General features: G+C 40.6%; 1 protein-coding gene across 2 annotated transcripts in view; it reads left to right on the top strand.

Moving 5' to 3' along the window:
* The window catches only part of Mbd2 (methyl-CpG binding domain protein 2), a 61550-nt gene extending 45128 nt beyond the window's left edge, over positions 1-16422 (top strand). The window contains exons 4-7 of one of the 2 annotated variants that reach the window (XM_021229814.2): positions 6547-6637; positions 7908-8085; positions 12740-12878; positions 15955-16422. In XM_021229814.2, coding sequence (XP_021085473.2) covers positions 6547-6637; positions 7908-8085; positions 12740-12866 — 396 coding nt within the window. In that variant the 3' untranslated portion in view covers positions 12867-12878; positions 15955-16422. Of the gene's footprint in view, positions 1-6546; positions 6638-7907; positions 8086-12739; positions 12879-15954 lie in introns of those variants that run through there. The other variant, XR_002383732.2, reaches the window with a different exon arrangement.
* The last annotated feature ends 529 nt before the right edge of the window (positions 16423-16951 follow it).

Genomic DNA, 16951 nt, shown 5'->3' with positions numbered 1-16951 from the left:
CAGTTGGAGGAAGTTTGCTTGAATGAGAGCAAGAGGAAGGAGAATTTAAAGATGCTTGAAGTAGAAAGAAATCCCCAGCAGAAAAATTGGGAGAGAAGGACAGACTCTTGTGCATGTGCTCAGGCTCAATTTTTATTGCCCCTTCAAAATAGATTTTTGTCGTCTTTCTACCTTCTAATTTTTATTAAAATGACAAACTGTTAATTTTTGATCCATATTTGCTAGCAGGTATGCTAGTGAACTAGTAGTTTCTGTGTCCTGGATTTGTTCAGTGTTTAGAAAACCACACTCAGTTGCTATAACCATTTGAGATTGTTATTATTGTTACATTTCATATAGAGGGATAGCTGACAAATTTATAAAGTAATCAACAAACCAAGGCTTAGAATGTAGGTTGGTATGAGTCTAAGGCCTACTCCTCCTCACTCTGCCATTCAAATTATATCTTCCCAGTTGAGTGTCAAGATGACGTCCTGAGTAAATAGGGAAGGTATTTTTTATGTCAGGTGAGTTTTTTTTAAAGATTTTAAAAATTAGGTTTATTTATTGTATACAGTGCTCTGTCTGCATACCAGAAGAGGGTTATAAGCCTGTAATGGTTTCTAGGAATTGAACTCAGGACTTCTGGGAGTCCATGCTCTTAACCTCTGAGTCATCTCTCCACACCCCCTTTCAGGGTTTATTAATTGGAATGCTAGTGTGAAGAACGATTGTCCTTTTTCATGTCTACCTCACTATAGATGGCAAGTGAATTTTAACACTATATAGATAGACACCAGTATTTTCCAAATTGTATATAATTGTAGATGTGAATAATGATGGTATATTTGGTACAGATTCTTTCCATCATGGTTATGAGGAATAGGTAGTAGTATAGGTAATCTAGAACAGTATTCGTTTTTTTCCCATTATTTTTTTATTTAAATAGAAACATACTTGCTTCACATGTCAATCCTAGCTCCCTCTCCCACCCCTCCTCCCTTGCCCCTCTACAAGCCCCCCAACCCCCACCCAATCCCCACACCATTCCCTAGGGAGAGTGAGGCCCTCCATGGGGGATCTCCAGAATCTGTTATTTCATCTGGGGCAGGGCCTAGGCCCTCCCCCATGTCCAGGCTGAGAGAGCATCCCTCCATGTGGAATGGGCTCCCAAAGTTCATTAGTATGCCATGGTAAACACTTACCCACGACCCCAGAGATTGCCTAGGCCTTCTCACTGAAACTGCATTCAGGGGGTCTGGATCAGTCCCCTGCTGGTCTCTTAGACATCAGTCTGGGGTCCAAGAGCTCCCCCTTGTCAGGTCAGCTGTCTTTGTAGATTTCACCAGCAGGGTCTTCTCGTCACTCCTCCCTCTCTGTCACTGGTTCCAGGAGTTTAGTTCAGTGTTGAGGCTGTGGGTATTTGCCTCTGCTTCCATCAGTCACTGGATGAAGGTTCCAGGTAGAACAGTATTCTTACAGAGTAAAATTGGAAGCTCTCTGTTCATGTTCATAGTGAGCCACCCTTTATCCCCACTTGCTCTATGAAATACTTGCTCATATACATTGTCAGCATGATGTTCCTGGGCATGTTCTTAGAGGCAGAGTCTCATTTTGATATTTCCATCCTCTGAAAATTTTGTTGATTTAGATGATTGGCATTTGTAGCTGTGTCTGAGAAAGCTTATTGGCAGAGACTATAAATAATACTTTAAAAAATCTTGTGAGCTAGCCAAAGAACAGTTTGCTGTCTCCCTAAAACTGACACTAGTTTTAGCTAAAGGTCTTAACTCACCTGGACCTCTTTATTCTGCATAAGGAGAAGGCAGACATCAGACACAACTTGCAGAGAGTTTGCCTGTAAGTTCCTTAAATGGATCCCATACTTTAGTGGTTTCAGATTAACTCGTCTTAACAGGTAAAAATTATTGTCCATCTTGGAAGTCACATAGAGGAGTCCAAGGCTTGTGCTGTGTGGTCCAGTGGAGAGCAGATACTAAGGGTTCTTCCTCCTCTTATTGTTTGGAGCAGGACTGTTTAGTTGTCCTAACCTTCTTGTAATTCTAGTTGCATTTCTCACTCCTGGTTGAGCCCCTCCAAGCCTCAGTTTCTTTAACTATAAATGGTGCAGCAAAGAGTGACTAAATTCCTGTAATAAAGCTTTTAGCAGAGGGCTGGGCGGTGGGTTGCTAAGTGGTGGTTGTCACCTGTTGCTGCTCACCCTGTGCCACTGAGGTCCTGTGACTGAGTATAATTGTGCTGTCACAACTGAACTTTGGGTGAGTTCTTTCTTTATACCTAAACAGTCAGTTAACTTTTGACTACTTTAACACATCTTCCTACAGTGAATTAATGGGAGGAGACTCTGAGGTGAAGATGATAATTGGAGCTTTCTATCCTTAGGCATAATTGGGGCTAAAATGTACAATTGTCATGTTGACAGTACACCACCCCTCTGTGGATGCTGTACTTCTCTTACCATGACTTAAACTAGTCTTCTTTTGCCCATATCAGAATCACCTAAGATTCTTAGGGAAAAAAACAACAACAAAAGCAAAGCCCAACAATTAGTTGATGAAACCCAGGCCTATAGAGCAGAGTTTCTGAAAGCCAGGCTTTAGGATATACTGCTCTGTGTAAAACTACTAAGAAATGCTGATTGCTGCTTAAGCTACTTCTGTGGGTAGGCATTGCTATAGAATATTCCTGGACAGTCTTTGGAGCTACCTTTTCCCCAATTCTCTGATGTTGAGGTTAATGCTACGCTAGCATTATTACAGTCTCTTCAGTCTCCCTTGCCTTATTTTCACCAAACAGAACTCCTTAGCCAGTACATGAACACCCCAGAACCTACCAAAATACTGTGCACAGGATGGGTGCTCAAAGAACACTTCCTGAGCTGGGACTGATTCTCTGATTGCCCTTTCCTTGTAAACCACCCCTTTTTGTGCTGCAACCTGCACAGCTTTGGGATTGACCTGATGGGCAACCAGGAACATTCCAGGAAAGCTGGGATGGGGGGGGGTCATCTGCTCTAATGGAGCAAATTGGCAGCCCAGAAATTCAGTGTGTTTATCATATACATCTGAATGAGGAGATGGATAAGTTAATCTTGGTAGCAGGGAGGTCTCTGTAGGCTACAGTCATCTGAGGGGATGAAGTCCTGGTTGATAATCTTTCTGCATACTGTCAACATTGGTGCCTAGACCAGTGGAAAGCCTTCACATTCCCTTAAGCCTGCCCTGGAGAAGACCTTGACATTCTCCTGAGCCTGCCCTAGGGAAGGCCTTGGCATTCCCATGAATCTGATGATGCCTTGGAGATTTTGATATGACTGTGCTCATGTCAGCAATACTCATCCACTCAGGACTCAGTGGCTCCCCATGTTTCTGACTTTCTCAAAGAGTATAAATCTTTTCAGAGTATGAGTTAATGCTCTCAGGGTGGTGGGCAGGTAGAATGATAAAGGTTTTAGCAGCTCAGTGTCTGAAGCTCCAGAATTGTGTGTGGTTTTGAGTTTTCTTGTGATTCCTGTTTCTTCTTCCTCTTCTTGATGCTATTCTACAGGCAAGTTAACATATCCCCCAAAGCCAAGTTAAACCTCAGCAGTTAAAAAAAAGACGCGACAGTTGTGTTTGGGATTAATCTTACTTTCAGTAAACATATGTGGTGGCTCATCTCACAAAAGAAATGACTTTTGTGGCACACCATCCTGCTTGCCCCTTTGGGAGGCCAGGGTAGATAAAGTGCAGGCAGTTGTGCCTGACTAATGCCCTAATACACATACTAAACCAAGACCCGAGAGAAGGCGGCACAGTGCGGCATAGGCCCCGTAGTGACCAGAATGCTTCTTTCAGCATTGCCCATCGCTGACATTAGAGGTGCTTAGTGCTTACACGTGATGTTTAATCCCTTCCAATATTTTCCCACAGTCAGGTGGTTTATTTGATAGGCCATTGTAGAGACCATGAAATAGAAAGTGATGTTCATGTGGGAGCTGTCTGATTTTTTAGTATTCTGGAGTGTGAATAGAATATCTTAGAAGTACTTAGGGATTTCACTGGTAAGGATTAGAAAGGTACTTAATATCCCAAGGTGATAGTGCATTGATTTTGGGACTTGACCCAATTATTAAATCAGTGTTTCTCCTAAGTATTATATTTATTGATCGTTTGGTGTCTGAGCAGGCAGCAAGATTAAGTTGAGAAAATCATTGAATTAGGCAGGTAAAATCAGATTTTCATGTTAGAACTGAGGATAATGGTAGTGTTTACAAAATGTACTGAGAAACTCTAGGTATCTAGGTAGAAATGGGGCCTCCTCTGATAGTTTTGTTAATGTGAAACAATCTAGAATCACTGGAGAAGAGACTCTCCAAGAGTTTTCTATGTCTGACTGTCTAGGTCGTTTTTGTGTGCATATCTGTGGAGGATTGTCTTGATTATGTTAATTGGTGTGGGATGTAGTTCACTGTGGGCCGTACCATTCCTTTGGCTTGAGAGCTCTGAACTATATTAAGAGTAGAGAAAGAAAGCTAAATCCTAGAGGTAGGCATGCATTCATTCTCTCTCTATTCTTCCTTGTGAGTGAGACCAATGTTTCAAGTTCCTGCCTTGACTTTCCCTGACATGAGAAAGGTAACCTGGAATTGGAGGCTAAATGAACCCTCTCTCTTCAAGTTGCTTTTGACGGGGTATCTTACCACAGGACAGAAAGGGAACTAGGTCACCTTACAGATATGGAAAGACATGTGATTTGAATATTTCTGTTGTTGGACATGGGTAGACTGAGAAAAATTTCAGATGAACATAATCTAGTCCTAATAAACACCTGAACTTCATGAAGGCCTTAAGAAACATTTATGCCAGCTGTTCTCAACCCCTTTTGGGGTTGAACAACCCTTTCATAGGGCCACATATCAGATGTACTGCATAGCAGATATTTGCATTATGATTAATAACAGTAGCAAAATTACAGTTATGAAGTAGCAACAAGAATAATTTTATGGTTGGATGTCACCACAACATGAGGCACTGTATTAAAAGGTCACACCACTAGGAAGGTTGAGAACCATTGAGTTAGCAAAAGAAGACTTTCCCTCTCCCTACTCTCTGCAAGGATTGTGAGTTATAAACTGACTGAGGATATTAAAAATAGAACATAGAGTTTGGGGAGCGTGAATAGAATGCAGAAAGGATTTCTCAGGATGTTTATGATAATTACTATACTTTCACTGAACTCTTGATTAATATACTTCCATCTTCCTAGTATTGACTGCTTAACTGACTATATTTTCTACTGAGACTATTACTTGTAGGAATATGTAAGACACGTAGCAATATAACTATACGAAAGGTCTTTAGGGCCCTCTCTTGGAAGTTACTCTTGGTGCTAGTTTTGAGGTTATTATAAACACAACATATTATTCTGCCAGAAGGAGAATTAAACTACCATATCTTCTCATTTGTGTGATGGGTGATTATCTGAGAGCTTTACTATATTAAGCTCCCCGAGGCCCCCAAAGTAGTTAAATCTTGCTTGAAGTGAATATAGTAAGTTTTATGACTGCGGTATGATAGGTGCTTGACATGTATTACCTGCCTTACTCTCCACAGTAATCTTGTGTTATAACTGTTGCTTCCACAGCTATAAAAGGGACGTAAAGCCCAAGGCTGTCTATCTCACAGGTGATGGATCTAGAATTCCCACATGGGCTTATGTGTCTTTCACTACCTCAGTTCTGTTGCCTCCATTGTTTCTCATTACACAAATTCAGCACCAACTTTGCAACAGGTCCTGTTATCTAGGACTAAAGGACGGAAGAGAGTACTATAGAATTCTTTGTTTTTTTTTCCTTGTCTGTAGACATTTAAAAAGAAGCAGGATAAGAACCATTGCTGATTATGCATCCATAAGACAAGAATAGTGTGTGATAGGAACTCAGAAAATATGCCGCATACTGGACACATTCAGTGAGACATGAGAATAAAACCCAAAAGCAATTGTGTTTAAGTAGATAATTGTCTATCTCAGTAGCTCCCCAGGGCAGGGAGAGTCTTCAGTGCTCACTAACACCAGAAACAGTGATCTGGAGCCACTGAGTGGGTGGGTAACCCAGGGACCTGTGCAACAGGGAGAAAGCAATTCATGACTGGTATTAAGATGTTTTAGAAGAAATTATATCAACAATGACTCTATAAAGTGTACTGAAAGGCTAATCATGTTTATACAAATATATTGGATATTACTGTTCATTCTTTGTTAAATTTTAACATTTAAAATTTCAAATGATTGCATTCTTTTGAAGATACTTTATGAGTATTATATATAGCTTATAACAAAACAATCTGTAATATTGTAATAATTTAGTTTGTACAATCAAAACAACACTTTTTGAGTAATTTCATGTGAAGGAGTTAGGATGTGTTGAAAAATTCTTGTTTGGAGTTTCATTTAGCTTGCTGAAAGGGGAAAAAAATGAGAAAACCATAGGAAACTACTGAAATGACTTGCATTACATCATTCAGCAACATCGAATATATAACTAACTGGTATTTTGCCTTACAGCTTTTCTGGGAGAAGAGACTGCAAGGACTTAGTGCATCAGATGTAACAGAACAAATTATAAAAACCATGGAGCTACCCAAAGGCCTTCAAGGTACCATCTAAGTCTAGCTGAATAGATACTTATTAAGTACCTACTACTGTGTGCCCGGTACTGGAATTAGGTACTGTGCATTCATAATTGACCTGTACCAGCAGACTTTTGCTTTGGGGGACAATGCGCTTGGCTAGATGGTCTGCCTCTTATGTTATAAACCGAGGGAAAACATACATGGCAATTGTATCATAGGAATGCTTCTGAATAGTATGTCACCTAGCATTTCTTTCTCTTCTGTGTGAATGTTTGGCTCCAGCTTAGCCTTGTCATCTCCTTTAACCTGTGGGATGTTTTTAGCACTAACTACAGATGAACAAAGGGTTCCCCAGGTTTCCTGCCTCCCAAGTAGTAGCATCTCACCCCAGTATTTTCTTTATCTTATCTTACACTAAAAGACAACTCCAAAATCTCCTATATGTCTACAAACTGCTGCTTTAAGTTGCAGTAGGAATACACACTGTGATATTACCTAGTGAATTCTGGGGTAGGCCACTCAGTGGCCAGTCTACTTGTCATTTCATTTGGTTATGCCTCATTCGAGAGCTGCATTGTTTTTCAAGGACTAGAATGTCAGTCTTCAATCTTGACTTAGTGTAGATTTTTCAAAAATCTTCCAAATGTACAGTTGTGTTATTATCTCACACTTGTATTTTCTTAGAAATTATTGCTTTAAATAAATTCAGAACTTTGATCACTTCCTTTAAAGTTTACTGTGGCGAGAGGCCCCTACAAGAATGAGGGTATGCACTGATTCTAGGAATCTGAACTTTTTTTTTTCGTTATTTAAATATCTGATTAAGTTTTGGGTCATGCATGCATTGACATTCCATGAAGTCTCAGATCAAGGATGATAAACATAGAGACACTTCTGGAAATTGATATTAAAAGCTATAGGAAGAAATTGATCCAGGCCATGTTAGTAGGGATACTTGCATAGTGATCTTACAGGGATTTAGATTATTTAAATAGTTTACTCTCCTTGAGAAAATGCATATAACTTTTCAAAAGTTTAGGGCCTTAAGAAATGTTTTTTAAAATTGAAGTTTTGTTTAAAGTTCTTAGATGTTTTACCACTGTTTAATGTCAGGTCTTTGGTACATAGTGGCTGTTAAATGGATATCTATTTTTTTGTTGTTGTTGCTGTGTTGGGTGTCAGGTTTACCTGTATGACCCTAAGTGAGCATACGAATACTGGTTATATTAGGCAGTGGCTGGCCCACTGTGTCAGGGGTATTTTCCCTTCAGCAGTGTTGCTTTCTCATTGCAGGAGTTGGTCCCGGGAGTAATGATGAGACCCTTTTGTCTGCTGTGGCCAGTGCTCTGCACACAAGTTCTGCGCCAATCACTGGACAAGTCTCTGCGGCCGTGGAGAAGAACCCTGCTGTCTGGCTTAACACATCTCAGCCCCTCTGCAAAGCTTTCATTGTCACAGATGAAGACATTAGGTGAGGCATTTCAATACAACTTTCAACAGTTTTGCCTGTAGGTAAATTCTATAAAAGCTTTACGTTCAGTGTCACAGCTAGTACAGTTGATCATCCTATATTAAAATATTAAAAACTTAAAATTAACTTCAGCATCTGAAGCCTTTTGATGTCTGATATGGCACTGTAAATGAACAGCTTGATGCCATCAAACTTGACTTCCTGTGCTGAGCTATTAAAAATGCCATGGAAATTACCTCACAGGAAGTGTATAAAGTATGTGAGAAGCATAAGTGAACTTTGTGTTTGGCCTGAGGGCCCATGTCCAAGAAATCTCTGTATGCAAATCCTCCAAAAAAAGTAAGAAATTTCCTTTGGTTCCAAGCCTTTTAGATTAAAAAAAATAATCTCCAATCTATAAGGGATGAATTTAATCAGAAATCATATTTTGGATTTTACAGAGTGTTGGCTAGCTTTATGCTAACTTAACACAAAATAGAGTCATTTGAAAGGAGGGAATCTCAATTCAGAAAGTGCCGTTGTAAGATCAGGCTATCGGTAACCCTGAAGGGCAGTGACTGGGATCTGGGAGGGCTCAGCTCACTGTGGGCACTGCCATCCAGGGCTGGAGATCCTGGGTTCATAAGAAACCATGATGAGCAAGAAATAGGACAAGCAAGTAAGCAGCACCCTCCATGGTCTCCTCATCAGCTCCTCTCTCCATGTTCCTAGTCTGTTTGAGGTCCTGCCCTGACTTCTTCAGTGATGAACTATGATATGGAAGTGTATAAATAAACCTTTTTATCCCCAAGTTGCTTTTGGTCATGATGTTTCATCACAGCAATAGAAACCATAACTAAGACACAGAGCTTTTTTTGAAATGAATGGAATGTGATTAGGATCTATGTAAGAAAAATATTCTTGAAAGTAGGCTTTGTGTCAGAGTGATCGTCAAAAGAATGTCGTCAGCAGATTAGTCATATTCTCAAGGCAGTGGTTTTCCAGTTTGTGCCTCTGGAGCCCTGCTCTAATGAGCCCCTTTCATTCCTCAGGCCTTTTATGCAGTGTCTTTGTAGTTTTGATTTGTCTCTTGTAGTGCTTGAAATTGAAACCCAGGCCTCTAGCATTCAAAGCAGGTGTTCTGTTCCCAAACCACATCATTTAGTTTTTCACCATGCCTTTGTGATTCCTTTTGCATTGGTTTGTCTGCAAACCAGCCCCTCTTTAGAGCAGGTGATAGATAGCCTCATTGCCTTAAGGCTCAGTTGCATTTTAAAGTTCAGCTTAGTTATATTTATTTCATTCAAGCTCAGGTAGAGGTTTACTTATATCTGCTTTATTGTTACATGTAAATATTTGAATTGTTCCAGAGACACATATCCGTCCATGCACACACACATAAATACACCCCCCACAGACTGCACACATGCATACCCATATACACACATGCTCATACAGTAGAGCAAGATGGGAAGCAAATGAGAAAGACAGAGCACAGAGGTAAACAGAGGCAGGAATAAGAGAGAGCATAGTTACCTCTACAAATATCTTTCATTCTTTCTAAGGCTGGGCCACAAAGCAGGTGTTTAGCAACTATTGTCAAGGGAAAATCTGGTTTGGATTGACAGTACCCTGAAGTCTAAGGAAACTGTTATGCCAGAGAAGTAACATATTGAATAGTAAGATCATGATTACTTTCTGGAACTTTTGAACTCTGGAACCATCACTTTGTAGTGATAATAATGGCACCTCAGTCTACTGCACTGCTTTTAAAAACATGGCAGTATGTATACTTCACTATTTCTATTTGAATCTAAATTGGTTTTTCCTGGAGTATCATTCCTAGATGAAACCAGCAGATGGCAGTTTGGAATCATCCAATTTAAAGTAGTTTTCTATTTGTATTTGTTTCCATCTAAATCTATAAAAGATTGATATGGAAATGTTCCTAAATGTATGAGTCTAGCTAGGTTTATAATTGGAGAACTATTCTTGGGCTTTAAAATAATATCTTTTGAAAAGACAGAACAGAGTTCAAGGTTGTATTCATATGCTGTGGTTTCTTGAAATTTGCAATCAACCTTATTTTTGAAGAGTTTTAAAAAAACAAAATATAAAAATAAAAGCTAGAGATGAGGTTGCTTCGTGGATCGTTGTGACCTTGAGGAAGATAATTACCTGGGAAACGAGGTTTTTTTCCTTCTTGGTATAAACACAGAGATAATGAACAGAATTTTCACCAAGTTGTTTGGGTTTGAACTGGGGTACTGGGAATGTAAATCCAGACCGGGATTTGGGTTAGTTGTCTAACAAATCATTTGATGTGACTGGTGTAACAGGAATTACTAAGTAGCATTCCTTGTTGAATTGGCACAGCCTCAGAGGACATGACCATGAGTAGACTTGCTGCTCTTCCGCTAGTTGCCTCTGGCGTTTGCTTCTGCAGAGCTAACTGAAGACCTCACTCTTGCACAGGGGCCTGCTAATCCTCTGCTATTCTAGTTGTAGTGTGTGCTTTCCTCAGGAGCACTTGGCTAAAACTCTCAGCATTAACTGTACCTCTTCAGCACACTTGGAATAGTTTCAGTCATGAATGTAATTGTTTTCTGATACTTAGTAGCACTCTTATAATCACAGCTCAAGTCATTCAGGAACTCACAGTCTTGTGATTGGACAGCCAGGGCTCTGCTCAGCCTCATTAGACTGAGATCAGTGATGTCTGGACCATCTTCCTTCCGGAGTGTGGGAGAATTAAGTTCAAGCACTTGATAGGAACTTCACAGTGTGCTGCAGGGCTGAGACCCCTCCCCTGTTCAGTTGTTGATTGCTGAACAAGGGCTGCCCTATCCTTTTTAAGGGTGGCCTGTAGTTCCCCACATGTGGTTTTTGTATGCCCTCATAGTTTTTTTCTTTCAGGACACATCTTAATGGGTTGGGTTCACTAGATTCAGCTTTCTTGTGGTTAATGATTCTGGGATTAGTAACTAATTATAGAGTGATATTTCACCATATCCACAAATGTCACCCACCCTTACTGGGAGAAATTATACAAGGAGAACATCACACAATTGTGCAGGTTTGTTGTATAAAGGCAGGAAGTCATGTTCAAAGTAAAAGAATTCAGTGACAGACAATAGAGCTCAAGATAGACATCTTTACAAAATGGCATCTGTGTCTATCCTATTCTGTCGTTAGGGGTGAGACTGCCAATGTGACTGATACGTCATTTGGCATACATTTCAAGTCACTGGGCCAGAAAGGAAACAAACTGTAAGAAATAAACAAAATTCTTCTTCTGGAGTCTGCTCCATTATATGAGCATTTGTTGAACTCAAATTTCATTTGTTGTGAAGAGACTGCAGAGGTCAGATTGACACTGCACTGCCTTCCTCCTGCCTGCCTGATTTGAAACTTCACTCAGAAACTGTTCTTAGGAATCCTTTGTGCTAATTCTTTTCATAGAGAAATGTACAGTGTTTTCATGACTATAGGTTATTATTACCTTCCTTACCTTGGATGCAGTGTCATTCAGTCCTGGGTTTTAGAACAAAAGGGACTCCACACAGCTGGCTAATCTCCCAGGGATCTGATGGAGTCCTCAGAATGTTTCCTCTCCCTGTCTGCTATCCCGGGTGTGCACATTGCTGCCATCTGTCTGCCTTAATGGGAGGGAACCACTGTGTGTGTGTGTGTGTGTGTGTGTGTGTGTGTGTGTGTGTGTGTGTGTGTGTGTGTGAGTGTGTGTGAGAGTGTGTGTGTGCAGTCCCAGGTTTTCCTGGTTACTGCAGCTCCTTTATATATTCTGCATATGTACCATCTCACCATTCCATGTCTTCTCACACAGGAGCTCTGTGGAGCTCTTCCTCTGTCTCTCTGTTTCTCACTCTGGTCTCCTTGCTTGCTTCTGGATATCTGTTTCCTTACTTTCTCAGGGCTCTCATCCTCCTCCACCCTGTACTTCATAGAACTACAGAACATTCTAGTAGCCTCTTTATCCTGGGTTTTGTTTTTCATCTAATGGTTTAGGGCCTTCTTTGTGATGTGAAACTATTGTCACTTTTGAGGTCATCGTGCTGTCACCAAAGTAGAGAAGTTCATGATAATGGTCTTGGGCTTCTCATCTCATCTCAGTAGGAGAGATAGATGCTCTTTGGTCTCTGTCCCCAGTCATGGCCTTTGGTAGTCCTGCCTCTTCTGTGTGGACCTGGCTTCCTAGTATGGCTCTCTCCTGACTCAGCCACAGAATGGCAGAGCAAGCCCAGCCTGCTGTGCCTCTAACATGTCTCTGTTGACACTTCACCCAAGAAGCTGTTCTCCTTTCTTTTCCATCTTCTCTTCCTCTCATATCTTTGCTTCCAAGTTCTTTCTACTTATTTTTTAAGTTTTCACTCCAAATTGTCCCACACTTGAAATTCATGAAGTTGAAGAAAAGGCCACTGAAGTTCATCTATTCCTTCAGAATCTCTGGAGACAAGAGATAACCACCCTTGAACAGCCAGCTATTCTTTAAATTTTTTTCTGTTGAAATTTGCAGTGTTTGGTTTGTGTATATAGAGGCAGCACTTGGGAAGTCTAAGGAATTTTGCTTTTCTAAGTGATGGGGGCGGCACTCAGGGTACTTTCATTTTTATCACTTACTGAATTTTCAGTTTCGTTTCCTTCCAATCTTGAAAAGGAAACAGGAAGAGCGAGTCCAACAAGTACGAAAGAAATTGGAAGAAGCACTGATGGCAGACATCCTGTCCCGGGCTGCTGATACAGAGGAGGTAGACATTGATATGGACAGTGGAGATGACGCTTAAGAATATCATCAGGTAAGCAGACACCAGTGCAGAGACAGGCAGAGGGAAGACGCTTGCTTTCACGTTAGTTTCCCTTTGTGTCTCAATAGTGTACTTGTTTCATTCATGTGACCCCTCTGTATTTAAGGACCCTGAAGTATTACATCTGTCCTGATTTGGTGAGGACATTCTTTACACAATAGTCACCTAGAAGGGATCTTTTGGTCTACTTCATATGGTTTTAATAAATGGCTAAACATGCCTATGGTATCCTGTGAGAAAACAGGAAGGAGATAAGGACTCTTGGGTTTCCAGGAATGGCTGGTCCCCTTTTGCCTTCTGAGGGATCCTGTGCCTTCCTTAGAATTATAGTAGTAAGATAAGCAAAATCTTACCCTTTAGTTGATTCTTCATACCACATAGTAGACACAGACAGAAGAGGAAGAGCATTGATAAGTACAACATGCATTTACCTTGAAGATGAAAGTGTGGGCTTTGTTTATGTGTGTGCTCTCCCTCTGTTGCTTTGATGTGTCATCTTGCTTCCCAGACTCTCTTTTATGTTTTGCCAAGATCTGTTTTGATTTCTGACACCCCTATGTCAATGGCTTGTTCCCTCATGAAACCAAATGTGAGAAGACGATACAGAAGAGCAGAACATGATGGGAAGGGTCAGCTTAGCTACTCTGAGGAAGGATAAGTTTGCCTCAGTCCTAAAGACAAGCAGAATTGAGTTAAGTGGAGCACAGGTAGAAGGTGACATGATTAGAAGAGTTGGCAGAGAGAAGGTTGGTTTCTCCAGAGAGAAGATGAGAGGCTGCAAGTTAGACTTTCTGTTGCTTAGGCAGCAGGGAGGAATGTGTGACTCATGGAAGACCCATGAGTCACAGTGCAGAGCTTTTTCCAGAAGGTATAATCATAGTTGCTTATTTGGCTTGGAGTAGAGAAAGCTTGGAGGCAGGGAGATCAGTTGAGAAGTTGCTGTGGTAGTCTGATAAGGGACAGTGGTGGCTTTCTGAAGGTGATGGGGCATGTGAGCAGGAAAGGGTAGATCTGAGTCATGTTTGGTGGTAGAATCCTGACTGGTCACTGATTGAGAGTGAGCTTGAGACAGCAGAGGGAAGAATAGGTTTCCTCTGGAGCTGCTGACTGGGAGACCTGTTCATTAGAGAAGCAGAGCACAGGTAGGGAGTTGAGAGAAGATGGGTTCAATTGTCAGCATCCCTTCCCTTCCCTTGAGTGCCTCTCCTTACTTTAATAGTGCCCAATACCACGATGCCATTGTAACCAAGTAGTAAATATCATGTCTGCTCTTTACGTGTTCAGGGAGAGCAAATCTCCAGTCATGCAATTTCTTGACTATCCATTTAGCTTAGAGCCAGTTCAGTCCAGTTTTAAGTATTTTATTTCTTTACTAGGGGAATCTGGTTCATTCCTATTTAAACCTTGTCTTTCCTCACTGAAGGTAGGAAGACACTGTGTTTATGTTTTCCAAGCTGAGAGATTGCACTGCAGGAATCTGATGAGTTCATTCAGTATGTGTTATATCTCTCAGAGAGAGAGAGAGAGAGAGAGAGAGAGAGAGAGAGAGAGAGAGAGAGAGAGAGAGAGAGAGAGAGAGACAGAGAGAGACAGAGAGAGACAGAGAGAGACAGAGACAGAGAGAGAGAGACAGAGACAGAGAGAGGGAGAGAGAGGTGGAGCATGTCCCTGTTGTCTGAGGCCTTAGCCCACAGTGTCTCTAGAACCAGTGAGGGAATGAGTCTGCTTGGTTGTTGTTCCCGTGTCATATTTTAGGCCATTGTGTCAAGATGTCATCTGAGATGGCCCATCTCTTTTGTCAGTTTGGTTTTTGTTTGTTTTGTCTTCTTCTCTTTCAAAATTTGCTCCTGAAATCAACACAGGCAGTCAGGAAGACAAAACTAGATCTTTGCTTCCTTGGTGCTTACTTCAAGATTGCTCAGGTGGCCACACTCAGACAGCTCCCAGTAGCAAGCAGGTGCTAGGGCACTCCTCTGTGGACAGGAGCTGGCACCTGCCCATTGCCTCCCACACTGTGCATCTCAGTAGTCACAAACAGGATGGAAGAGTGATTGAATTTTAATTAATTCTTTAAAAGTACCATTATTTTTATATGTTCAATAAGCATAGACTTAGGCATGCTATATTCTGACCTCAAGAAGGCATTGTTAGATCAGGCCATTAGACTTGTAGCTTGTGAAAAACTTAGAATACTTCTTAAGCATTCAGATTTACATTCACATACCCTCCTTGTTTAACCTGTATGCACGCGAAGTACTTAAGAACCTGGAGCATGATTCCACAACCTGATTCCGTGTTCATCCTTATGTGTGCAAGAGGTGGAGCACTACCTCATAGCTAGATAATAGGTGGGACTGCCCAGCTTCATATGGCTCATAACATACGGGGTCTTCTAACTTTTGGTTTTCTTGGCGTGCTAGCCTCCTCAGATTGGTGCTCTTTCTAATATTCTGTATATGCAAGAATGGCACACGTTTGCTTATTTAGGTTATTTATTTAGTTAAGTAACATGCCAAGATCTTCTATAATATTTAATCTTACACTTGCAGATAAGAACCCATGTTATCAAGCATTTTAAGAAGATTTTGAAAAGAGATGGTGACAAAAACTAATGTGTTGATATGTGCAACTGTGAATGAACTGTATTAAAGACGCACATTATTCAGTTCACAGTTGCACAGCATCATCTCACTCTGGTAATCAGAAGACTCCAGCACATCTACAAAGACTATAAAGTAAAACCAGTCACTGCATAAACAAAATCATTATTAAGTAGAATTTTCTCAAAAATATGTTTGGGTTTGGCTGTCGTCTGTTAGGATATTTTATTTATATGCCCATGGGTTTCACTTTTATGCTGTTTTAGCTAATTGTAGACCAGAAATATTATATAAGCAATAGTATATATGATTCTTTGACAGTGAACTGGGTCATCAGAAACTTGCAGTGTTCAGCCATCCCTACTCAGTCACAGAGCTCAGTGTTCTACCAGGACTGTAAAGGTGGGATTCTAAGTGAGTCTTACTGACCGTTCACCTAAGAAATCATTGTTCTTCTGTCTTCACAGGTAACTTTCGACTGAACTTCCCCAAGAGCAAATTGCCAGTAATGGAGTTAAAACATTTCCACCAGGTTTCGCCTGTAAGAAAAAAGTGTACCTGAGCACATAGAGCTTTTTAATAGCACTAACCAATGCCTTTCTAGATGTATTTTTGATGTATATATCTATTATTCCAAATGATGTTTATTTTGAGTCCTAGGACTTAAAGTAGTCTTTTATAATATCAAGCAGGACCCTTAAAAATGAAGTGGAGCTTCTGATGCCAGGTGCAATCTACTGGAAATGTAGCACTTAGTGAGATATTTGTTTCCCCCACAGTTTTAATACAACAGATCAGGAGTACCAAACACATTTCCCAACTAAAGATTATTGTGACTTCTCTGTATATAAACAGATTTTTATACTTTATTGAAAGAAGATACCTGTACATTCTTCCATCATCACTGTAAAGACAAATAAATGACTATATTCACAGACTGATTGGAACTTCTTCTGTTAAAGAACACACATAGTAATAGCTCCTGGATAGCATTCCTGATCCATGTTTAACTGTGACCCTGGGCCTTTGTTTGAAAATGGAGGTGGTGGGAAGTCACTGGTGTCCTGCAGTGTGCCTGCAGGCTTCTCTTCATAGGACTTGCCTCATCAGAAACTTCACACAGTCCCCTACCATACAGTTTTCTTCTCTTGCCTGTGACTAGTACTTTAAATAGTGCTACAAAGTAAGGCTCTTTCTTTCCCACAACATGAGTTAGATATACAAGGTCCCCTTGTAGGTGCTGCCTGAAGCTGCACTTGTTTTGACTAGAGTGTTTTCCCTTTCTAATATCCACTAGCTTACTAAGTCAATAGAGCCCTTCAGGTCCTCTCCCAGCATGCAAGGCAGCCTCTAAGAAATTTAGTGTGATGCTTTACTAATCAGTATCCCACCAAAGTATGAATTTTTCTTCTGTTAGAAGCCTAACTTTATTACCACTGATATAACTTGATATTTATTTATTAA

Source organism: Mesocricetus auratus, unplaced genomic scaffold (genome assembly GCF_017639785.1).
Source record: "Mesocricetus auratus isolate SY011 unplaced genomic scaffold, BCM_Maur_2.0 Super-Scaffold_6730, whole genome shotgun sequence".
NCBI lineage: Eukaryota > Metazoa > Chordata > Mammalia > Rodentia > Cricetidae > Mesocricetus > Mesocricetus auratus.
This window is presented reverse-complemented; position numbering and strand designations above follow the sequence as displayed.